Source organism: Ptychodera flava, chromosome 6 (genome assembly GCF_041260155.1).
Source record: "Ptychodera flava strain L36383 chromosome 6, AS_Pfla_20210202, whole genome shotgun sequence".
Taxonomy (NCBI): domain Eukaryota; kingdom Metazoa; phylum Hemichordata; class Enteropneusta; family Ptychoderidae; genus Ptychodera; species Ptychodera flava.
Window position 1 is genome coordinate 3,951,683 of NC_091933.1, and position 24,585 is coordinate 3,976,267.

A 24,585-nucleotide genomic window follows, 5' to 3' on the forward strand; every position below is an offset into this window, starting at 1 on the left:
CTGGCCTGATCTTATAATTATAAGTATGTTTCACTGTCATGAGCGTCCGAAACTCTTCTTTTCAACTACATCATCAGAGTCAGAGCTATCACTGTCACTGTCGGTATGCAGTGACAGCAACACTGCCTGTAGCAGTAGCAGGGCAGTAGCTGACCGTATTTTTGTTCAGTTTATACAACTGTGTTCTTCTTCTACTCCGTAATGCTGTTGAGTATCCAGAATTCAGCTTGCCAACACAGCCTGCATACGTTTACCATGCATTTGTATCATTGCCAAATGACTTTTAGTCTTGACTCTAATTCAGTTATCACCGATATTTATATATACAGGTTTTGTTGACGAACTGAATATTGTATATTTCAGCATGCTGTAGGGAGACACCAAGAAACTATATTTGATACATTGCACAAAAATATTGAAAAATTATCAACAGTGCCAACTTGTTGTTTTTATGAATATTTAATTGTATTCATACATTTGTAGATTTTTTCGAGACAAAAGCCATAAAATGCGACAAAATGGTCCTAGATTTTGTATAATTATTACTGACATTAGAACCGTTGGATGACACAAAATGTTGGGAACCAAAATATTTTCAGATCTCCCCTGACAGGCAGAGCAAACATTATTGTGAATAACAGTCTAAGAATGGTTACACCGTACTACAATTTTGAAAAGTACACCATTAGCTATTTTGGTTGACTGTGTATGCTGAAGGAAAAGAATTATGGTAGCACCAAAGACCAATGTGCAGAGGTCTCTAAAAGTCGTTGAACACACTTGGTATACTATCATTGCAATGTGATATCTTTCCTTTCAACTTAACAAAGCGATGTAAACCAAGGACCGTGCATTGTTAAGCTTATTTTTTCAGGCCACGGCCTTTTCAGAATGTGTTTATAAAGGTTGGAGATATCGGATAGCGGAATGCCCTCGGCGCTTCTCAGCGAATTCTCGTTCCATAACCGGGCATGACTGCTCAATTCTTCGTTGTAAAAAGCAAGATGGCAAGCTCTGATTCGAGTTTTCACGTTTTATTAACACTTCTTTGCCTATCGGTGAGGTTTGCGGTCGGCGCGACGTCGGTTAACTACACGATTCAGGCTGCTCCCGAAACTAGTATGTGCCAGTACACATTCAACGTACCCGACTCGGGTCAGGGTGGCTGTGCCACCGCAGCGAGCTCGGCAGACACCCTTGAAGAGCTGGAAAGCTTGAGAGAAGAAAACAGCAAGCAGAATAACAGACTTGAACAGCTCGAGGAACGACTGGTGAGAGCTGAGGCTGCTTTGTTGAACCAATCGTTTAGGATAAGCGACCTGTTGACGAATGTTGTGAGCCAGCTTCAAGGTATTGATTCAAATATACTACATGTTTTGTCATAGACGGGACAAAATATAATGGCAAATATTCATTGAAATATTTTAGAAACATTACGCTAACAGTTTTCAACATTGACAATGAAGTCAGTATATTTGTGAATAATAGGCCTAAATGAATAACATTTAAACCCGACATGAGATTTCAGTAGAGCAAATACTTGTAACATTCTCGGCTTCTATTTAGAGCAGTTTTCTGCTGAACAAACCACGTATACTTAGATCTCATTGCAAGTTGATAGCACGCGATATGTGCATCGATGGAATTCGAATACCAAATCAAACAAACCACGCCGAAGCGACTATTTTTATTCGTTGAAAGCCTGGACCGTTTGCCAGTGAGGCATTCCTATCTCCTTTTGGAATTGACGGCACAGTTTCAACTAGAGATTGCAACAGTACAACGTCCATCTAAGTTGCTATTTCAACTGATGAATTCGCGTGGATTATTAAAAGAATTACATCTTTGCCAAGCGGTGTTTATTCGGGCCACCAAGCCGTGCGAACCAAACCATCAACAATGAAAAATAGGTACTCAGACAAAAGTAAACGTTTTCAAAAGTCCCCATGGCCGACTCCGTCATTCGTATATCTACACGTACTCGTGGCATACTTAAAAGACGTGACACATTTCATTTGCATTTGACAAGGGCGCTTTTATATCTTAGACGAAAAAAAACACAACAATATCCCCGAACGTTCGTTTTGACAATTAGGCCTACATCAGGCCATCGTAGCTTCGATTGCTGTCATCACAGATGACACTGACGACGTTCTCGAGCAAATGATAATTTTTGTTCAAGTTGGCGAATCTTTACCACCTGGCAGTCACGTGACTGTGTCTCGACCGGCGCATGTGAGAAATTCACAAACCAACCAAAAGGGAATTTAACAACAAGTAACAACACAACAGAACTGAATCATTTTGGGCATATATTCCATTTGACTGAGTACATGTGTTTTAATACGTCAAATTCTATTCCTAACCATTTTATACATGTTTGACCCATGAACTAATGTCCCCGTTCCTCGTCGAAACAAGTACCCATAAGTCATGTCTGAAAATTAATCTCAAGACTTTCGTTCCCACGATACACAAACACTGTGATCAAAAATGCATTTAGGCATTGTCATTGAATGGCATTAGTACGTGACATTGTCATTGAATGGCATTAGTACGTGCATTGTCATTGAATGGCATTAGTACGTGCATTGTCATTGAATGGCATTAGTACGTGACATTATCATTGAATGGCATTAGTGCGTGACACTGTCATTGAATGGCATTAGTGCGTGACACTGTTATTGAATGGCATTAGTACGTGACATTGTCGTCCCAAAATGTAACTCTTGGTCAGATTCAACTCGAGAGGGTGCCCTTTCAAGTTCCGTTCTATGACTTCAACTGTATACAAGGTACAAAGTCGAAGACAGACAGAAATAATGCAATTAAAATGGTGATTCAAGGGGAAATAGGGATGACTCATGACAATGTCATATTTTTACGTTCAAAAAAGCAAGTGTATTGTGTTTTTCCTTTTCTTAAACTGAGCTGGAATACACTGTGTAATCCATGCAAACGCATTGTATATCATGTGTTTTAACACTTGAATATCAGAAGGGTGTGATGAGCATTACATGTAATAGTCTGGATTGGAAGTCAGTAGATAAATCCCCGGGTTTCAAATATCCAAGATGTTTGAACATTAGACAACAGCAAGCTGTGTTTGATACGTTGATGATATAAGCTATTTCGTCAGGACTTAAGAAGTAACATTTCATTTTACACACAGAACAAAGACACTGCCAGTCGACAGTAAATCGAAAAATATACTACTATGTAGTAATTACTAGTAATCTCAGATGAATGTCAGTGTAATGATTGAGTTTTAAAAAGAAGAACTGAAAACAAGGGGGCGATTCCTACATTAAAAGTCTGAGGGTAATGATGCGTTAGGTCCTAACATCTAGAAATACAGTGCTTTCATTATATCATTAAGCAATAAAGCACTCTCAGCGATGGTATACTACGAGATTTTGACCAGTTCACGACATATATGTACGAACGATAGCGAGTGCATATATCAAGTGGACTGATCAAAATCGAGTGGTATACCGTCACTGGCTATGCTTTATCGCTGTAGTTTATTGAAATTCTGGGATGAAACGTCAAAAAAGGATTTTTGCACTTGCCGAGAGTTCGCGCGTGTGCCAACTTTGGTATAATACGAATATACCGCTGTTCTTTTCACGTCTCGACCAATCAGATCACTTCATTGGTGCTATCAATATACTGGTATGATATAATACAAATTATGCTTATCATAACAGGCCGACGTAGCCAAAATAATACCAGCATGATCCCTTTCGCGCCCTTAAATCTGGAAAGACAGTATAGTGTTTGGTATTTATATGAAGAAAACATGGTCAAAAATCATGCTAAAAGTAAACATGCTAATCCTCGTTGGATGTCAGATATCAAAGTCCGTAGGTAACAGTTGCAGTGTTACGATAATCGTATAATATAAAATCAGTAGTATAAAACCAGACACCTGCTAGCGGAAATTCAAGATGACCAACCCCCAAGAAAATGTTATTTGAATTTCGTTATCATAATGATAGTTGGTGTAACGTTTTCATTTTTTAAATAGCCATTCGACTTTTTATATTTTTTTTTGAACAACAGCAACCGAGAAGACTTGCCCTGACCCATGGGTTACCTACGGCGAATCCTGTTACTGGTTTGCCAAGAAAGGCCAATCGACCAGTTGGCACAACGCCCGATTGTTTTGCCAAGTGATGAGTGAGGGCGCCGATCTGGTCGTGGTGAATGACAAGGATGAAATGGCGATGATCGAGGCATACGTAGACGTACTCGATGCTACAAACAGTTGGTGGCTTGGATGTACAAATAATCCGGTAAGAGAGACGAACACATACCCTTCTGTTCTTGAAATTTGATCCGACTTTGTGGAGATTTTACACTCAGTTTATCTCTTGTGATTGAGAAAACTTACAAGGGCGTTGCTCTCGGATTTAATGTCATTTTATCAAATTTGATACTGTAATTAAAAGATGAAAAAAGTTTCTCTCTCAGACATGCACAAAGAAGGTAAGGGGAACACCATTTGATTTCTGGGGGGGGTATGGAGGATTTTGAGAAAAAAAAATTGTCGCCAGGTGAGATAGAAGAAAAAAAAATTGATCCTGTCATGGCCTGAGAAAAAAAAATTGTCATAACAGACAGAAGTGAAAAAAAAATTGTCACAATGCACCAGAAATTAGCAAAATTTGGAAACCCTATTCTCATGTATTCTTTGCCGGCGCGCCGCCATAGGCGACGCAAATGTTTTTACCACAAGCAATTCTTATGTTTTTTCCCAGCACTTATGATATAAGCATGCACTACATAGGTCTACTTTACACCTCAGTACACTCAATGTTTTCTTCCCTTTTCTGACCCAAGAAATCATATTTCAGGATTTCTGTTGCAATATCTCAATGGCATAGGCACTATCTAAAGGGGACTTTTTGACTTCTGTAAATTGTGAAAATTTTAAAACACAAGACAGGAGTCAATAAACTAGTGTTAAAATCAATATATTATTCTTTCAATATAAATATATTAGGAAGATGCACAAGTTGACCATGAAAAATTGAGGAACAACAAATATAATGAAATACAAGGGAGGGGGTCATGCACTAAAAAAATTGAAAACTTCAGGGGGGAGTTACTCAAAATGTGGAGAGGAAAAAGGGGGCGGGGTTACTCAATTTTTTTGGCGAAACAAATTGAAACACATCTCAGATTGCACCATTGCACACATACATTTCTCAAAATTTTCAATGCGAGAGGGGGGCACCCCCTCTCGTGCTCTCCCACCCTTGGGTCTTCTAACAGTTTTACTGGTAAAAGACAAATTTAAAATACCTCTCGGATTGCACTACACTGCACCGTGGCGCACATCAATTTCTCAAAATTTTCACAGGATCTAGGACAAAACTGAACTGTTGTGAATTCATCCTTTATTATCACAGAAACATGTTTTCATTTACCTCAGTTCAATGACCATTTTGACAGTTAAACATACCATATTCATGCTTTTCATTAGAAGCTGGCAGCTGGAGAAATGACACAAGAAGGTCACAGATTTTCCATTCCTGTATATTTATTTATCTTCAGTCTCTGGCAAACAGAACTGTTTTTCACAAATTGTATTGTCATTGTTTGGTTGTTGAATATTGTGACACAAACACTGATCATGCATAAAATGTAAAAAAATATTGCAGTGTTCAATGTCATTTTCAAACAGTTTTACCGAGTGCAAAATAACCTGAAACTCCTCTCAGATTGCACCATTAAACACATCAATTTCCCAAAATTTCCAATACGAGAGGGGGAACCCCCTCTCGTTTTTCTCCCCCTTGGGGTGTTCTAACAGTTTCACATAGTAAAAAAATTAAAAAACACCTCTCAGAATGCACCAGACTGCACCATTGCACACATCAATATCTTAAAACTTTCCATGCAAGATAGGGGAAAGCTCCTGTGACTCTTTCCCCTAAGCCTCTCGCATATTCCCCCCTGTACTTTCAAATTCTGCCCGGTCAGATATCCTAGTGAAAACCCTGTCATAATACCCATCCAAATTAAACAATATATTATATGGTTAGATACTACGTGAGCTTTTATATCTTTATTTTATTGTGACTTGCAATTTCATTTTGATGGGTTCACCTTTTTTGAACCATCATGAGATAACTGATGATAGTCTAGCAGAGTACATCAGGATTTCAAAGGTCTTTACTGTTGCTGTATTTTGTAAATTTTACAAATACATGTATTTGTATTTAACTTTTCTAAGTGGGCGGGATCAGTCAAAATTTTAGAGTTAGAGAGGGGAGTTACTCAAATTCATCATGGTTGAGGGGGGGGGCGTCACTCAAAATTTCTGAGTTTCAGGCCGTAAATAATGACGGCGCATCACAAACTTGATGACAAAGAAAAAAAAATTTGCATTGCTACTCCATTTGAAAAAAAAAAAATTGACGCAGCTCTGACAGTAGAAAAAAAAATTGCTGTCACTGTGACAGGAAAAAAAAATTTGCTCCCATACCCATTTCCTCCATACCCCCCCCCCCAAAAAAAATCAAATGGTTCTCCCCTAAACAGTCATTGTTCCTTCGCACGGGTCCGTCACTTCGACAACTCTGATCTCGGGGAGCATCACGCTGCCCGTACAAGAGACCTTGGCAAGCGAAGATGGTAAACTGATTGTTCTGATAGATAATAGATACATTTAAAACCACATACATTCCGCCATAAGAGACATGGTTTAGACCGCACATAGAACGCACCCCGGGCACAGATATTCAGATTCTCAAAGTTTATAATGCAGTGGGTTTCAGTGTACGAGACGGATACATTGCACGTACAACAAACGATTAGCTTGGATATCTCTTTAGATCTACCAATGTGGGGTCTCATTCTGAGGCTCATGGTGTATCTAAAGTTTTCACTGGCTAATTTTTTTCGAAAATCGAAAATTTAATCCACCCAGAGTTAACACAGGGATGACATCCATTTGACTTTCAAATATAGGTAAATTCAGTGATGGGCCATTTCAGATACTAGTAATCTCTTTCCATAGAACCAAAATTTTCACGGTAACCCCGATTTTTATTCTTGATTTTGAGAAGAATGGTTTAAAGTTTCGTTGAGTAGTTTGAGCGAAAGTCTGAATCGATTTCGAGGCGCGTACTAATTGGGGGGGGGGGTAGGACAGATCCAACTTTATGCAGGGCGAGAGCCTTATGGTTTGCTGTCCTGTTTATGTCAATCGCATTTCTTCTTTCTCCCCCCTCCTCTCTCTCCCCCCCCCTCCTCTCTCTCTCTGTCTCTGTCTCTCTCTCTCTCTCTCTCTCTCTCTCTCTCTCTCTCTCTCTCTCTCTCTCTCTCTCTCTCTCTCTCTCTCTCTCTCTCATATCACATCCTTGCTCCTTTCAGTCAAGCAGCTTCTTCACTTAACAATAATAAGGTTGCAGAGATTAGCAATCGTATGATTCAGTCTTGAAAACGTAAATGTCAAATGCATCATAAACACTTTCAAAAACCTCTACGATTATTTTCCGAGCGGAATTTTATGGAATTCGATGAAAAAAACTAACGCGATATTTAGCTGCATGGCCAGTGAGGGTTACAACTGAAGAATGAAGCTATCATGCAGCTGTGCACGTCAAAATGGTAGCTTAGCCGGAGAGAAAAACTATCTATAGTGTCGTTACAGTTACCAATCACCGTATCCTAAATCATTCCGGTCTAATTACTCTATATTTATGCCAATCATCCTGGAGACTTTCTCCCGGACATTGAATGATGACTGAGATAATTGAAAATAAATCTTCCTTCGGGCTTACAGTTGATTTATTTATAGCATAACTGTTCACTGCTGACGAAGCATATGTCCGTACTCGAATATACTGCTGACGAAGCATATGTCCGTACTCGAATTTTTCCTCTGTCATAAGAATATTTTTTTAAAAGTGAAAATTATTAATTTATCGAATTGTGAATATCTAAGAAATTATTATTTGTTGGAAAATTTCTATTTTTTAAAAATCAACCCGTGTACAATTAGCACAAATTTGATAAAGGGGACGGACGCAGCCTGTCAGTCATATAACTAAAATGATGGTTGGACTCCGATCAGAACTGAATAAAATTCATTCATTCTGATAACTGAACACTCAAAATATCACACAATTCAAAAGACTGGCAATTCAGGTACATGATGCAATGTTATAGCAGCTAATTGACAATTGGTGATCCAAGAACTTGGGCAGGCCATGACTGGCGTGAGTTGCCCTTTGAGTTCCTTCTGTGACGATGCCATCACAGTCCCCTGTGATCTATTCCGCTCTTGGACTATGCATCCCATAGACGTGTGTGTACATATGCCTGGTTTTTCTCAGGCATATGTACACACACGTCTATGTGACGCATAGTCCAAGAGCGGAATAGATCACAGGGGACTGTGATGGCACTTGTCGCATGACAATGCTCGTCTGTAATCATGGCGTGTTGAAATGGTAATGGCATCCAGTGTAAGGTTTGATTATTTGAGTCAAAACTCTTAACAACACACAAAAAACTTCCAAAGAGTCTTCCATGTCATTTAATGTCAGTTACTATTGATAATGGAAACACCTGAATATACGATAATGTTATTTTAAAGTTCTATACTCAGTAACTTACCGATATACAAGTACGTATTCTTCTGCCATATAGTTTATCCATAGACTTCTCTATAGAGTCTGGGTTATCCTTCAACTCAAAAACTCATGTGGAATGCCCACTGTACAACTTCTCATTACAGTTTTTGTGTTTTTCCAATCGTCGACCACTGATCTTGAATTTTATCAAGAAAACAGTGCATAGTAGTGTACACGATACGTTGCGTTGACATAGCTAATGCATGCACTTTGCACATAAACGTGTGTCCCAGTACAAATGAAAACGTTATTTAAAGGTTACAACTTATTTCAGCTGGCTTGTCGGTATTAAAGCTCCTTCAATTCATTTACAGATGGTTGTACGGACGAGTTTAACTTTTTGTATCAAAATCCTTAAATTCTAATTTCGGTCTTTGGATTTGAGGCGTTTATCGCAAGTCCAGATAAGATGTAAACTTCTCATCCAAATGCGTGGTAATTTGAAACACTGCAAAAAGTGCTGGGTATTTCTGCTTACTCAACGATACGACTTGACCAAGCTGACGAATATCACTTCACACCAAAAAATTTGCATTAGATCGGATAGTATTTTTGAAAGCGTGCTGAGAAGTACGATTTCACCATGTGCCCTGCCAATGCCCATCTTTTTTCATCTCTGTACATTTGTCCTAGATCCTGTACACGTATATGACTAACTACATTGAAAAACGGCAGAAAAACAGCGGAGTCACTAGTCCTCCCAGTATCTTAATCCGTGTCTTTCCGTGTAATCGAAATTCGACGCACTAAAATGAATGCCATAACACAGCAAGCCAACAACTGGAAGTGAAGTAAAATTAAAGAAGTTAATTTGGCAACTGGCGGCTTGGCGATTTTCTGTTTTTCAATAAAGATCATGATGTGCCTTACTTGTTCTCTATATTTTATGCCCTGTAGGTTCTAATTCGTACGTGCTACGCTCGGACGTGTCTGGGAGTTAGCCATTGGATCTTAAATTACGCAATCACGTCAATATCAACGTGGCAGTTTCTGATTTTTCCATTCAATTTATTAAATTCAGACTTCAATTTGGACTAGACAAGTTGCCTATTGTAATCGGGGCAAGTCCAGTCTTCATTATCACTTCCAATTTTGTCATTCTTTTTTTCCCTTCTCATTAAATAGAACGGGAAATGGACCTGCATCGACGGAAACGAGTTGTCGTTTTCCAATTGGTCAGACGGACATCCAAGCCGTCGACCGAATCGTTGCATTCACATGTGGAGACTGAACAACCAGTCCTGGAACGACGCTCACTGCAACCAAGATTGGGCATTCATATGCGAGAAGAAGCTGGCCGTTGAATGAAACATGCATCCCGTACTGTCTGGTAGAGAGATTTTTACGTGGGATACATTATTTAGGTCATATATTCGAAAGGATTATGAGAATATTACAGAATCTAGAAATTAGACATTTACATAGTTTGTTTTATGATTGTAATATCATTTCCTTGACGAAACCTCCAGATCAAGTATACAAGCTTTTTACTTCGTCTTTAGAATGATATACTTACTATTAAAAAAGTTTATTCATCACCATTCTTTTCCTGTCCATGTTCCAGGTAATTCATACTTGTAATTTTGTTCATACCGACACACATCAAAGCTGAACTTGGCTAGGACTAGCCGATAGCACAATTGTCATTTTAATATTATGGATTAAACATTTCCGTGCCCGTATACTTTTAATAAACCTCTTTTTCGGCTTCCCAAGCAAAAAAGAAAGTAAGTAAAAAATTTAAAAAATGAAGAAGGTAAATGAGTAAAAAGAAAAAAAGAAAAAATATATATTAAATAGCGAATACACGATTATAGGTTTTGGGATTTTGTGTCAATAAGTCATAATTTATTTCCAACGCAGGCGCAAGAGGTAATGTGACCATATGCTCGCAACTACTAGTGTCAAATGCCATTGTCGTTCCAAATTATAGTCAAAGCAAATCCCTAAAATCAAGTCGTAATGAAATAACAAGTTTTTAAACAATGTCTGTATCAATAAAGGGACGCTCAGAAAAAATAGTGAAGTATTTACTCTGTAAGGGCTGTGAGTCGACAGTGCCAATGGCAGTAAGGGAATCTGTTGCCGCTATTAAGCGACCTAAACCCCCTTGTGTTCCCAAGGCAACAACCATCGCAACCAATGTGATCAGTGAGTGATCGGCATACGGAAACCATAAAATGTCGGGCGGTGGCAACGTGACGACAGAGCTAACACCGTATCCGTGGCTGATTATATACGAGTCCTTCTTTGCATGAATGGGAGCTTTGCCATCGATCGCATATAGCCTTTAACCCAGCCGAAACCAATCAACAGGTGTCAGGGGCAGAAAAAGTTCCGCAAACTCTTTATCACAAGAATTATCTCGTGAATACCTCCTGGCCGTGTTGCTTGAAGTGCTGTCGGTTATTCTAGCTTGGTATCTAGGATGGAACTGTCATCCACTCTGAATCAGTGATGATGGTTGTCATACAGACCATTATCGCTTGTGGCAAAACTACAACAAGGACGTTTCTACAAAAAATATATCACCATCATGGTGTATATAAGCGTTTCTGGGAGTTCCTCATCGAAAGTAAGCAGTGAGGAAAGCGGTGTTGACTTCATTGGTAGCGGTAGAGCGGACTCTGACAGCGTGGCCATGAACGGATTTGATGATAGCGTAGCCGACTCAAAGATATGGGACATCCACGACGAAGGACTAGACTTCTACGAGAACCACAGCACTGACATCACATCTACCAATCTCTGGGTTAAAAAGCAGTTTCCTAGACTCGTAAAACATTGGCAGTCATCGGTGGACAAGGGCTCAACTCTTCATATTTTGGCCATCGGCTCAGGAAGAGGTGATGTGTTTCGTCTTTTTCCCCCACAAATAATGACGGGAGAGCTACTACGCTGTCATTCATGTGTTAGCCAGGCGTGTGTCACACAGTCCGAATAAAATCGATAGCGTATTAGGGAGCCTTCATTATTTACGGCCTGGGTGGATCAAAGGATTTTAAGGGGTTACAAAATTAAAATTTTCGATAGGTTGTTGAACAAACTTTGTGGAAAATGAATCAATTAAGTCATAATGTTAATTATCATTTTGATAAATTAAACATTAAAACAAAATATAGCAGTATGCTTTGATTTTAATAGTATCTTTCACATAAATAATATTTAACGAAAGCTACTGTTGTAATGATGTGTAATATAAATGATAATAATATTTTGTTTTCTGAAGAGTGGCCAGTTCAAGGTAAGCTTATGTTTGACACATAAAAGTTACGTCTTCAATGCAACTCTCTGAATCAGACTTACGAACGCAAACTCCGCCTGTGACTGAATTTTGTGGAAACATCAAATGTGTACTCAACACTTTAAATAAATCAGTAATGCTGCTTTTTGAATTTAGAGAATCATCCTGAGGGTGATTCATTTTATCAAGCTGGCCCATTTTTGAATGCTCGCAGATGATACACGTAAAAGGCACAGTCCTAAATCCTTGTTCTCGCATTAGTTCTTGTTGACATTGATATCTGCATCGCGCAGCGTTGTTTTCTCGATTTTTCCATGGAAATGTTTATCAAGGCAATCGATTTGTATTTACGTAAAGCTGCTCAACAACCTACGACATCAACCCCAGGTCTCATCGATATATCAGCACTCCATCAGGTTCAAGAACTCACTGAATCACGTAACTTGAACGTAAACTTTCAATATTTTGATCCACATTTCTTGATAAGTACAGGTAATAGATGTATACATTACATCACAGAGCATGGATCAATATAAATTAAAGTGACCCATCTGTGTACTTTAATAAATCTTATTGAGTGAGTGTGACAACAGCAGACTTGTGTTTTCCTGCCTGTGAAGCATTTCGTGTTCAGTAAGCTTATATTATATGGCTTTTAACACAGCCCTCTACATACATGTTCATTATTATTGCTGTTAACTGACTATAAAATATTCAATTAAATTCTGGAGACCTCAACATGCATACTGTAGAGACTGGAACAGAACCCGACACCCACCACACCCCATCCCCCAAGATGGGGAGGGGTACTCCCAATATTTTCATACCGGGGTGTGCCACGCAATTTGAAAGTATCTACTCATGAATATTCCAAAAATATGGCCCAATGTTTGATTTTACCGAACAACTTGGGGAGGGGGTTCCGTTATTCTTCTCCGCGTGAAGGTTTTCCTGAAGTATTGGGTCATTTCCTTTATTACTGACCCATGTTTAGACGATGAAAGTTGACCCATTCAGGTCGCACATACCCGTACACCTTTTTATTGGAGTAACACCCCCTCCGCAAAAAAGCACATTAAAAGGTATCAAAATTTCAGGAATGATGTTCCTTTAACTAAGTTGCAACAAATTTTGTAGGCGTAACATAGAATTCTAAGCTCTTTATTCCCAAAAATTCATTTCCCGATGTCACGAACCTTTAGTCAAAAGGGGAGGGAGGGGAGGGATGGGAGGGATACTAAAACTGCTCACTGGAGAGAGGGAGGCCAGGAAAATTTGCAAGATTTTAACATCAATTCCTCTGCCTCAGAGGCCATAAATAATGACGGCTTCCTATTCTGTCGCTAGTTATGGTGTCATATTGCAACGTTTCAGCAGTTAATATGTAAAAGCAAACAGTGTCAAAAGAAAATACCATTTGTTCATTAATTTCACAGGCGGTAAGCGGGTCCACGCGACAATGTTGACAGTTTATCACCAGTTTTGTAGCACGGAAGGTGTCATCCGGGTTTGAACCGGAGCATCGCAGGTTTCACCTGCACCTTTCAAAGTAACTGTACTTCAACGCTTCCACTAGACTGTTTACAATTGAACCACTCCAAGGGAGACGATGATTACTTTTAGAATGGCTGAGTTTTATATAGAATATGAGATCGACTTGAATTAATCCTGTTTTATCTTGTTTATTTTCCTGCAAATTAAACATCACAACTTTATAGTATCTGTAATGTGAATACGCTGTCTATAGCATAACATGGTGAAAGAAGTAAAAATCGTAAATACAAACTATTGTGTGGCGATTTCAGGATGCCACGTGATCGGATTAATATCACTAAAAGCACGTTTTATTTCGGTTGAATTGGGCCTGGTGACGTCAGATGGATCAATATTTCCGCAAGCGCTGAGTTGTCGCGTTACATCAGTGAGGTTACGGTGAGTGAAAATAATGAACAACAAAACAACAAAATTGTAAATATTGTAAAGGCCTGTGTTAATCATGAGGCAGAAGATGGGCAAAGGTTGTATATGTGTGACGTAATACGAAATATTCCTTAAAGAACTTGATACACGGCATTACAAGACAATACTGACAATTTGTGACACTTTCAATACCCAGTTAGGGCTATGTGCCAGACTAGTAATAATCATATAACACGATATTTTAATCCGTTTTACGGCATATATGCCAGTCAGTGAGTCGCCTTCCCCATTCCTTCAGTATATCGACGGTCAACATAGTCTTTGTCAAAGTGGTGTCGTGTCATTCCTTGGTCGAAATAACGTCTCCAAAAACTCATAGCAGGTCGTATTTAACTAAGGTTTAAAAAGCAGTTATGAAATATCCTGAGAGTCCTATATATTTTTAGAATTCGTAAGTAACCAAAACGAAAAGACTGCATGCAGACCTGACCTGTTGTATTAAAATTCTTTTCAGTTACAGATTTGGGGAAAATCAGCTTATATCATCAAATGCTCCGAATGCAAAATGGAAGGATCATACAAACAGCCAGTATCACGAATACAATGGCAAAACGGCAAGGAGTAAAGAAAGCCATATATAACACAAAGGCATAACGGAAAGCAATTCCGTCATGACACGGGTCAGGACAAACAATATTATTGCCTTCACGCGTTTAGTCAGGGGTTGTTTTGCTGTATTTTTCAGGATTTTTTTGTTCACCACTAATAAATCAGTCGAGTTGTCCTTAACATATTTACATGGAACAGCGTGAGTTTTAGCGGTAACCACTGCGAGTCCATCAGCAATGTTCGAACTCAGCGGTAGATGTTCTCAGTTCTGTGTAAAATTGACGACAGGGATCTGTTGACGTACAACGCTAGACTGGTAACTAAAACTACACAGGATTGAGGTAGAATTCGCCTCGGGGACAGATATTCGGTCTTTCACACATTTACGATACTTCTTCATCTAGCACTTGATGCTACTCATTTTGAAGCTCATAGAGTAATCAAGTTTTCACCCACTTACTTTTCCCCACATAATCTATTCTACCAATTAGGTCAGGCCTTCGTATAAATCTATATATAAATACGAAACGGGAAGAGTGTCAGCAATTAATAAAACAACGGGCAAAGTTTGGCTTTGTTAGTCCTTATTCAATACAGGTAATAAGTAGGCGCGGTTGATAAAACTATGAACTGGACCCGCCTGTCCGCTGGTATGTTCTTGTTGCAATGAATAAGTCTCTCATATGAATGACATTCATCAGACAATGGGCTGACAAACTGAGGGTGATATTTAAAAAAACCGTCAACAAAGTAATAAACACATAAATGTCACTCCAAAGCAGTAAATAGTACAATTTAATTTTTCAAGTTGATGAGCGGGAGTCATATTGCTGCCGCTGCGTCAAAAAGTCAACAACTTTACTATGTAGGACTGGATTACATGTCGCGATATGTCAATACAGAGTGCACACATTGCAAAATTGTACGTGGGTTTTACATTATTTTTAGGAATTAGCTGTATCCACGCGTCATAGTATTTGCCATGGTTACTTTTATCGCGATTTTATTTTCAGTAACTTGGAGCAAAATGTCACCATGGAGTGTGCATTAAATAGGCATTCCTGATGAATAGTGATCTTGAAAGAATTACAAGCTACAACATATGTTGTTGTACGGGCTAAAGTTAAAAACGTTGTTCCTGATTTCGTAGATACATGCCCCGATATCTTGTTGCATTTGTTCGATGAGATGGTTTGAAATCAAATGTAGGTTATGTAAAAGTGCTTAGCGAAGTGTGACCACTGCACGTTTTTCAATCATTGACGACAAAGGCACAACTTAAATTTTATCAAGTATTAAACAATCGAGTTGCGACTCAAATAGGACATCCGAAAATATACGTGTAAGCGCTTTAATTTAATCGACCAAAATCCTCTTCAAGCAAAGTCCAGCAAATTTCAACATATTTTATACGTGTGCGCGATGATGACGAAACTCGGTCGCAAATATCGTCACATCTCTTGTATCAGAAATTGATATTAAATATACGTGAATTTGTTACTTCGCAGTTTTCACAGTCTGTCATTTTGCTCTAAAGTATAACATTTCATTTTTTTCGACTTTTATAATCAGCTATGACAATAAAGTTATCAATCCCACGACAGGGCAGAAAGACGCAGAAATACTTCGACAAGTAAAGGACCATTTCTCACGAGTATCATATAGAGTGGTGGAGCCCAACTACAATAGACTGCAGGATCTTCAAACGAGACTCGTCGAGAAAGCAGCGCCGGAACACGTGAGCTTTGATATTCGACTCGAAAAGGTAATAGAAAATTCGATAGTCGGAAGCATAGAGTGCGAATATTTTGTCCCAGCGCTTCGGTCGATTATAGACATTACATTAGAACTTATTTACCCATTGTCACTAAAATATATTCCCGGTGTTTTCTGTTGATTCAATGCGCTCTCTAAAGCGTTCAACTTTACACGTTGTATTCATCGAAGTTTCCACACATTGGTTTTAATTAAGTGGATATTGATATGGGTTTAGGCAACAAAGTAAACAGTTTCACAATTACAAACCACGCGGAGAGTCCTCGACAGCTTTTGTAACGTGATATTCCGCAATGAAACTACAGAGGATGGCTAGCAGACAATAATGACTCATATATGACGCCAGACATGCTAAGCACTTATTCGCTAATACTCTTTTAAGTGTGATTTGCGTTTTATATCTCTCTGCGTTTAATAGTGTAACCAAAGAAACACTATTTATTTTTTGTCGCTGTCATATATACCCTGTATAGAGTAAACTCCTTTATACTCTATCAAAGTACTGTTCTTTTGAAATGTGAGATGTAAAAAATTTCCTCTTGCGTAAGTTGAGATTCGAACAGATGCAGATATAGAGATATACAACAATGAGTGGCTCACATTAAGAAAGAATATACAATACATAGCTTTCATATTGTCCAGGGTTCTTATCATAATCAATATGACAAGTTGACACTTTCTTGGTAGGCGTGTACTTCGTCTCTCATGGACAAGAAATTTCACCTGATTCACCTGTTGCATGTGGTGGCGTACATTGAGAATGCAGAAGAATATCTACTGCAGTGCTACAAGCAGCTGCAACCAAACGGAGTTCTTCTGGTACAGATCGATTCAGGTGCGTCTACAGTTTGTAAGAAACCCCGCCTTTCTGCTATCAACAGTTAGGTATAAATGCTGTCAAATAAAACAATAGTTTCCTTTAAGCTACTGGCACTCTGGAGCGAAACATCATATCACATCTTCTACAGCGATAAGCTCTCTGATTAACCAAGTGCGATTTTTAAAGTCCTTTATTTATGTTAACAAGATTGAAAAAATGCTTCTTCTCAGACGATGAGAATGGGCTTGCATTCTTGGATGGAGTGATCAAGGCAAGCAATGAGCGGTCGGGTGGATTGATGAAGGGGTTCCTGATGACGTCACAACTGGAAAACGTTCTGAAGAAACACAGTTTCAACTACGAGAAATTCCACTACGCTGGTACTGCGGACATCACCGAGTGCTTCAGAGACGACTCCTCCGAGGGAGAGTGCCTTCTTCACTACTTACTCCTCCAAGAAAACTTCAACATCACAGAGCTTACCAAAGACACCAGAAAGCAAATCCTTGCACACTTACGAGAGAGCAGTCATGTTAAAATGTGTGGCGAGAAAATCGTAATTCAGGACGAATTTGACATGTTCCTCATTTATAAAGAATGAAAATGCATGAAAAATTAAAAGAAACCTACAGACACATTTAATATACAAAATGTGACATCATGTAATTAGTGTGATTTAAACAGGAATAGAACTGATGACGGGTTTGCTATGGGGAAAATATTGCATATATATATATATATATATATATATATATATATATATATATATATATATATATATATATATATATCACCAACATTACTGAAAGAGCCTACACTTACAGAAGTTTTGAAATTCTGATGCAGGTATTCTTGTTTGTAAATTGATTGAACGTTATCACAAAGTCTTGGAGTGATCAACAACATATTATCAATAAAGATAATGTATCACATCACAAAGTACAGTTAGGCGTTTTACTTTTTAGATGTCTTTTGATTTCCTTCGGTTTTCCAACTATGAAAACGAGTTTTTCGTTAGTGGAACAACTTATCAACTTCTCTGAACGTTGGAGGAATGTTGACAGCGGTTCAGTCTCAAAGTAGTGAGCCATTGCGAAAGATGTCTCTGATGGTGGAGATCTGGACTAATGCAATTTTATGGTACGGCATGGCACCGACTGGTCACCCGGTGATTTTTTTCTCGTCAACGGATCGTTTTACAATGTCTCGACAGGGCTGTTTGCTTTGTAAATATGATCATCAATCTTTGGAATCTACCGGACAGAATTACGGTCTGTTTACCAAGCCACAGCCTGGGCTAAATGTCAAACGATCCATATTTTGTCAATCCTCAAACACAAGGCAAAATATAAAATGCAAAATGTGTTGCCTGTAGCAAGCATGGCAACATGGCCGGAAGTTTGAAACTGGTATTCTTTGCTTGACGATACACACAGAAAAAAGGCCAAAATACAAAACGAACGCAGCAACACAAAACAAAACGAACCAGTATTCACATGTAATATGACGTTAAAAACTGGTGCAATTATCAGGTCCATGGAACATTTGTGATTGCAAAGTTAAGTAGGACAATCCTGAACCACTTAGTAGTGGTACCAAGTGTCCAGAATAGGTAAGCATACCCGTACCCTGCTAGCTTTCGAAAAGATGCAAAAATATTCAGGGTCGGTGGTTTCACTGGGAATAAGCCATGTTGTTGAACGAACAAAAATCGTTCTGTTTTGCATACTGAATTACTTCATCATCGTAGGCTTAACTGAGTAGTTTCTCACTGAATTGTAAGAAATAGAGAATCTCGATATAACAGTTGGTCATCTAATAAGGTGTTGAACGTAAAATTCATTATTAACTTCCAGGGTCTGGCTTGGAAAACAGATGACGACAGCTTTCCCCGTTTTTGTAGTGGACGCTCAATACTACCATCTTGTAACCTCTCTCTTATCACCTCTCTCTCATCATCATCATCATCATCATCATCATCATCTCTCTCTCTCTCTCTCTCTCTCTCTCTCTCTCTCTCTCTCTCCCTCCCCACCCACACATCCGTGATTTAAAGGCACACAAAATTTCTGCTTGTTACACTATACTCAGAAAACTGTACATATCCTGACAAATGGTATTCGAAGATTTTAATGCAATTTCTGGAAAACTCATTTTACTAGACTATATCAAATGATTCATATTGCTGCCGAAACGGTCGCTTGGAGATATTTTGACTATTGATTTTCGAAAATACAGCAGTGCAAACGTTATTGTGCGGACGTGCGGTTATATTAATTATATTAATACTTCATGACAGCTTGACGTCATACAAACGTTATGTACTGTAGCTTGTTTTAAAATGATTGAGTGACTCCAAATGTATTCTACAAATGCAATTAATTTTAGGGGTTTGTGCACATGGGTGTCATATCTCTGTAAATCCTCCAGTATTTTATAGAGACCGTGAATTCCATAGAACGTTATAATGATCGGTTATATCATGGTAGTTACATGTAAATCTCCTCAAACATTTTATAAAATCGGAGAAATCTTACTCTTAATAATCTGTGCCAAAATGACCGATATACAAATAAATGCAGTTCTACGCATTCATACGATCTCCACATACTAGTAGTCTCGACATTCTCTTACTGACAGTTCCCGGGGGGGGGGGTAATCCCATAGATGGCTACACGGGGGGGGGGGGGGTCCGCGCGAAAGGGGTCGTTTTTTTGCACTGTTTGGTATCAGAAAGGGTATACTTTTAACGAGGTGTTGGTATGAGAAAGGGTCCGGTTTTAAACACAAACTGACATTTGTTAAAAAATCATGCTGTCAACACTGGAAACCCATGTATCTACATCCCAGATCTACCATCAATATTTCCGATCTGTCGGTTTGACTGTTGGTACATGTACCCCTGGTACGCAAGGCGAGTGAGTCGTTATGCGGGTCAAAGGTCAACCCCACGCTACCCCGCCAAGAGATAGCTGCGTTTCGACAACTAGGTATCAGAAAGGGTAGGTTTTTTTTGCTCAAAACTGGTATCACAACAGTTTGGGTTTCCATGTTCGTGCGGAGCCCCCCCCCGTACTATTAGCCATGGAGTTACCCCCCCCCCGGGTGACAGTTTCGCCACATACTGTAAATGCATCATTTAAGGTAGTATGTGCCTCGAAAGTGAAAGACTTAAACTTTTGCTCAACTTTCCTCAAGGAATCCTTCAATCATTCTCTTTCAAAATCAAGAATAAAAATAGGGGGTCACCCTTCAAATTTTGATACTAGAGAAAGAAATTACCCAAGATTTACCGATATTAGAAATTCAAAATGGCCGCCATCCCTGTGTTAACTCTATGGAGAAAAATAAAAATTTTTGAATTCCGAAAAACTAAGCCGGTCAAAAGTTTTCTTTCACCAAGAGCTTTAAAATGAACCACCACATGTGGTATATCAGAAGAGAATTGTAAAAGTTTGAGAGTCAGAATGTCTGTCCCCGAGGTGCGTTCTACCTTAAGTAATGCATTTCTTTGTAAAACAAACTGTTGGGGAAAACTTGTTCTTTCCGCTCATACGCTAGGTAAAGTTTCTGGTATGTCTCATAATTTGAAGAGTTTCAAACTCTCTTCGATCGAGTAACCAAATATTTCATAGTCCGATCTGTACAACTCAGCCAACCGTTCAACGACAGTGTCCTCTATCCCTGCGTAATGCTGAACAGCTTGCGAAGATGACGACGACTGACCAACAGGAAATTTCACTAGATGTGATATCTGCAACTCTCGCAAGAGCTCGTCCGCGTCGGCGTTCAAAGTCTCGTAGTGACCGATGAAGTCGTACTGAACGTGGCATGGATGACACCTGTGGTGATACGGATTCCAGTGCATGTCTTCTTCTTCAACGTTCTTGACAACCTCGGTCAGGTATCGTACAAATTCAACAAACGTTACGTTAAGATTCGGTGTCCTTTGAGAAAACAGAATTCCAAAATCGCGTGGAAGGTTCTCTTGTCGTATTTTTTTTACTATCAGAGGGCCTACCATGTGTTCGAACTCCGACTTTACGAATCTGTTTGTGCTTTGAAATTTATCCTTCCATGCAGAGAAAACTCTCTGCAAAGGCTCACGAACAAACATGAATTTAGTGTAAAATTTCAATCTCTGCTGAATCTCACCATCCGTGTACGACGACAGAAGTCTTCTACGAACTTCAGAGCCTCTCTTTGACGCGCGCTTCAAATCATCAATCACGTGTTTCCACGTTATCGACGCAACCTTTCTGACGGCGCAGTACATAAATTTGTATTCGTCAATGACGAATATATGGCTGTAGAGTTTCGCATGGTCCGTGTAGTTGACACTTTTCTGTCGACACACAGCACTGATTAGTCTCTGCCTCATTTCTTGGGTTTCTATAGCGTTGTAACCATCTAACGTGGAGGAGTTTCGCATGATGGTGTAGCTGTCCGATACAAGTTGACGTCTGATTGCTTCAATATTCTTTGATTTCATCAATATAAATAAATAAATAGATAAATTAATAAATAAATTATAATTATATGCAATGGTCTTACCCAGCCATCATACATCATATCGATAAAAGATAAAACACATTAATACAAGAAATCGTGTCAACGCGCATGCCAAATATACTGAGTTATAATATTTTGGACATTTAAAAGAAAAAAGTCGCTAAATTTCTTAACTATTGACATTGTTCTGCTCACTGGAACGTTCTGAACTTTCAGTTGTCAAATGTCTACTCCCTGCGTGATTGTATAGAGTCGGCGACATCAAATAATTTATGGTACGTATCACACATTGTGTCATTGGCATATTTACACATTTTCTGCATACGTAAAATGTGAGAAAAACTCTAATAATTGATAATTGACACTTCATCATATTTCAGGAAGTAAAACATCATAAATAAGATCTAATGTGACATAAAAATAACAATATTTTGATAAGAAATCCACTTTTTCCTGTTGGAAGTGATATGTTGTAAATGAGAATATATGAACACTTGTATAAACAGAAGTTAACGGGACAATGGTTGGAACTTTTGATAACATTTCGTTATTTTTGATCCAGGAAAACATTTTTTTCCTTCTCGATAAAACATACCGAAGTACAAAGGATTAGCACTGCCAACACAGCACAGCGTGTACGATATGCAATGACATTGTTGACAGATGAATGCTATTCAGGACTAACATTCAACTACCATATATGACATCAGACATTACAAACAAAAGACTGTGTAGACATGTTGAATGCAGGGCCAAAAGCTGTTGAAGATACGGCAATAGTTACAACCAGTGGGGCTTTAAAATATTTTGGCTAATCTTAGCTGTTTGACCGGAAGAGTATTTGGCGATTGGGTAGAATTGATTAAAAGAAGACAATTATATAATGTATATGAGGCCTGATTGAATAAAGATGTTCCACTGCAATCTTAAAATGATCCTCCACGAAGCTGATATGAAATCCATATCTAAACCCCATTGCCATCTTCAGATCTTCCGAGGAAGAGAACTTGAAAAGTGGGGAGGGTTCCAAGTTCAACAACTTACGTTTAATCCAGTCCTCTCATCTTGCCAACTGTGACTTGTAATTGAATGTTTCACCTTGCTCTCCGAATAATCTAAAACAATCAAACGAAAGGTTTTATGTGTTTGCAACCAGCCAATAGAAGCGCACATGGGATATTAAAATACGCTTCTCCCTTGCTCCAAGAAGCGAGCGAGGCGCACTTATAACGCACCGAACAGTACCGAAAATGAACATTTATCTGGAACTTTCGACGTGAGTTTCTGATATTACATTTTTATGAATGCTTACATTACTGCTTTGTTACAACTAATACGAAAATAATTTGTCAATGGGACCAGAACACAGTGCCAGCAACTACAGACCAACACGTGCAAATGCAACTTTTAACAAGGTGCCTGAATTTCAGTTGCCAGCAGCAAATGTAATGTGCACAATCTATATGAAGTATCACCATAGCTTAATCTCGATCACTAGGTCTACTGTTGTAAGAATTAACACAGTTATTGATTTTTGTGCATTAAAATTCCGATGATCATCATTCTCACCTTGTCGCAAATATTTCGAATAAGAACCCTGTGACCAAATCATCTCCAAGAGGAACAGCACGCACACGGAACATGCAATTAATGCGACAGTTATCTGATATATCTTCATCGCACAATGTGCTCACATCGCATTGCATCAACCAAATCTCGTCGTCACGCGTTTGTTCAAATTTCCTCCGTATGAACCTCATGTGTGCTTGCTTACCAAGGTGGGGCTTGGTCGAGAACAACAGGAGCACCCGCACTTCGCGTGCTCAGTGTCTCGTCTGCGCTCTGTACTCGGCAGTATACAGTTTTCACCATGGAAACGGGTCGATCAGGATCGCAACGAAAGTTTTTCACGGCTACCATACTCAGATGCTTTTCTTCTGGTATCGATCATTCATTCTAACGATGAACACAAATGGTTAACGATTTGAGATATTTTCAATTTCGTTGCAAATCATTAAATGCACGAGCTCACGGTTGACACAGGTTCTTTTGTGTTACGTAGCGCGTCGCGTCGCTCTCCACGCAGAGTTCTTATCGAGTGCACTGGTTGTTCTCTGAACGCGTCCACGCAAGGAGAAATCTGTCTGGCTCCCAGTGTGATCGCGCGCATCACGTTGATACACGTAACCGTGACTTGCAGGCGTCGAACTTCAAGCTTCGCGTGAGATGACAAAAAATACGCTTGGCAGCTATAGTGAGATGGTCTTGTGTTATTTCAGTATAAATACGTTTCGTTGAGGGTTTAATGATAAAGAATTTCTTTTTTATTCGAGAGGAAAATCGAATATTCAAAAAACGTTTTATCATAATTTACATACAATTTTTCGTCCGTAGGCTATGTGAGTCAATAAATTGTATACATCAGGACAGGTAGGCCTATTATTTTTCTCGGGCAAACAACTTCTGAAGATTTCCTGTCTTGTGTCTTGTTGTTATTTTCAATGAATGTCCTTCTCTTAGGATTTAATTTGTTCCCACAGAAAAAAGATATGATTGATGATAATTTTACGCAATCAGTTTTGTTTTCCGTTGGATTCCCTATGTCACTGATTTTTCTCTTTAGGTCTTTGTATTTTTCACGTATTTTAAATCCTGCCCTACAGTGAGTGTACTATTCATTCCACTATAGTTTTGATGGAATCATAAACACAACCTGAAACAGTATATATAGTTTAGAAAATTCTCCGTGATTTTTTTTGAGATCTGGTAAGAACTTTGTCGATATTTCAACGAAATGACGAAGAGGACATTCGTTATTTCAAAGGAATATTCCTTTACGGAATCTTCTTGACCTGGAAGGTTGTCATGATCTTCAATTGTACAAACACCTCAAAAAGGTTTACAAGATTTTGAATCCCTTATTTTCGAAGCCATCAAACGTAAAATTATTTCGGTCTATACTTCTATGATGGCACACAACTGTGTTCCCGGGTCACGTGACACAATCGTAATGCGACTTCATGAATGAGAATCAGTGAAGAAAAATTGTTCAG

General features: G+C 38.8%; 3 protein-coding genes across 3 annotated transcripts; 2 read left to right on the forward strand and 1 right to left on the reverse strand.

Annotated features, from left to right (window-relative positions):
- The first annotated feature begins 878 nt into the window (after positions 1 to 878).
- Positions 879 to 10,194, forward strand: LOC139134620 (C-type lectin 1-like). The gene is made up of 3 exons (XM_070701549.1): positions 879 to 1,350; positions 4,066 to 4,298; positions 9,777 to 10,194. The coding sequence occupies exons 1-3, from the start codon at positions 972 to 974 to the stop codon at positions 9,957 to 9,959; spliced, it is 795 nt and encodes a 264-aa protein (XP_070557650.1). The 5' UTR covers positions 879 to 971; the 3' UTR covers positions 9,960 to 10,194.
- A 291-nt stretch (positions 10,195 to 10,485) lies between these two features.
- On the forward strand, positions 10,486 to 17,814 carry LOC139134619 (histamine N-methyltransferase-like). The gene is made up of 4 exons (XM_070701548.1): positions 10,486 to 11,497; positions 16,029 to 16,189; positions 16,888 to 17,035; positions 17,251 to 17,814. The coding sequence occupies exons 1-4, from the start codon at positions 11,188 to 11,190 to the stop codon at positions 17,619 to 17,621; spliced, it is 990 nt and encodes a 329-aa protein (XP_070557649.1). The 5' UTR covers positions 10,486 to 11,187; the 3' UTR covers positions 17,622 to 17,814.
- Positions 17,815 to 20,600: 2,786 nt separating this feature from the next.
- LOC139136019 (carbohydrate sulfotransferase 10-like) lies at positions 20,601 to 21,452 on the reverse strand. Its single transcript, XM_070703838.1, has one exon. It carries the CDS (start codon positions 21,450 to 21,452, stop codon positions 20,601 to 20,603), a length of 852 nt encoding a protein of 283 aa, XP_070559939.1.
- Between the last annotated feature and the right edge of the window lie 3,133 nt (positions 21,453 to 24,585).

Bases quoted from the DNA above. Each gene is read 5' to 3' on its own strand.
- LOC139134620 (XM_070701549.1), top strand. From the start codon at position 972: ATGACTGCTCAATTCTTCGTTGTAAAAAGCAAGATGGCAAGCTCTGAT. The intron at 1,351-4,065 runs GTATTGATTCAA...TTTGAACAACAG, and splicing joins TGTTGTGAGCCAGCTTCAAG to CAACCGAGAAGACTTGCCCT. The intron at 4,299-9,776 runs GTAAGAGAGACG...CTCATTAAATAG, and splicing joins TTGGATGTACAAATAATCCG to AACGGGAAATGGACCTGCAT.
- LOC139134619 (XM_070701548.1), top strand. From the start codon at position 11,188: ATGGTGTATATAAGCGTTTCTGGGAGTTCCTCATCGAAAGTAAGCAGT. The intron at 11,498-16,028 runs GTGATGTGTTTC...ATCCCACGACAG, and splicing joins GGCCATCGGCTCAGGAAGAG to GGCAGAAAGACGCAGAAATA. The intron at 17,036-17,250 runs GTGCGTCTACAG...GCTTCTTCTCAG, and splicing joins TCTGGTACAGATCGATTCAG to ACGATGAGAATGGGCTTGCA.
- LOC139136019 (XM_070703838.1), bottom strand. From the start codon at position 21,452: ATGCGAAACTCCTCCACGTTAGATGGTTACAACGCTATAGAAACCCAA.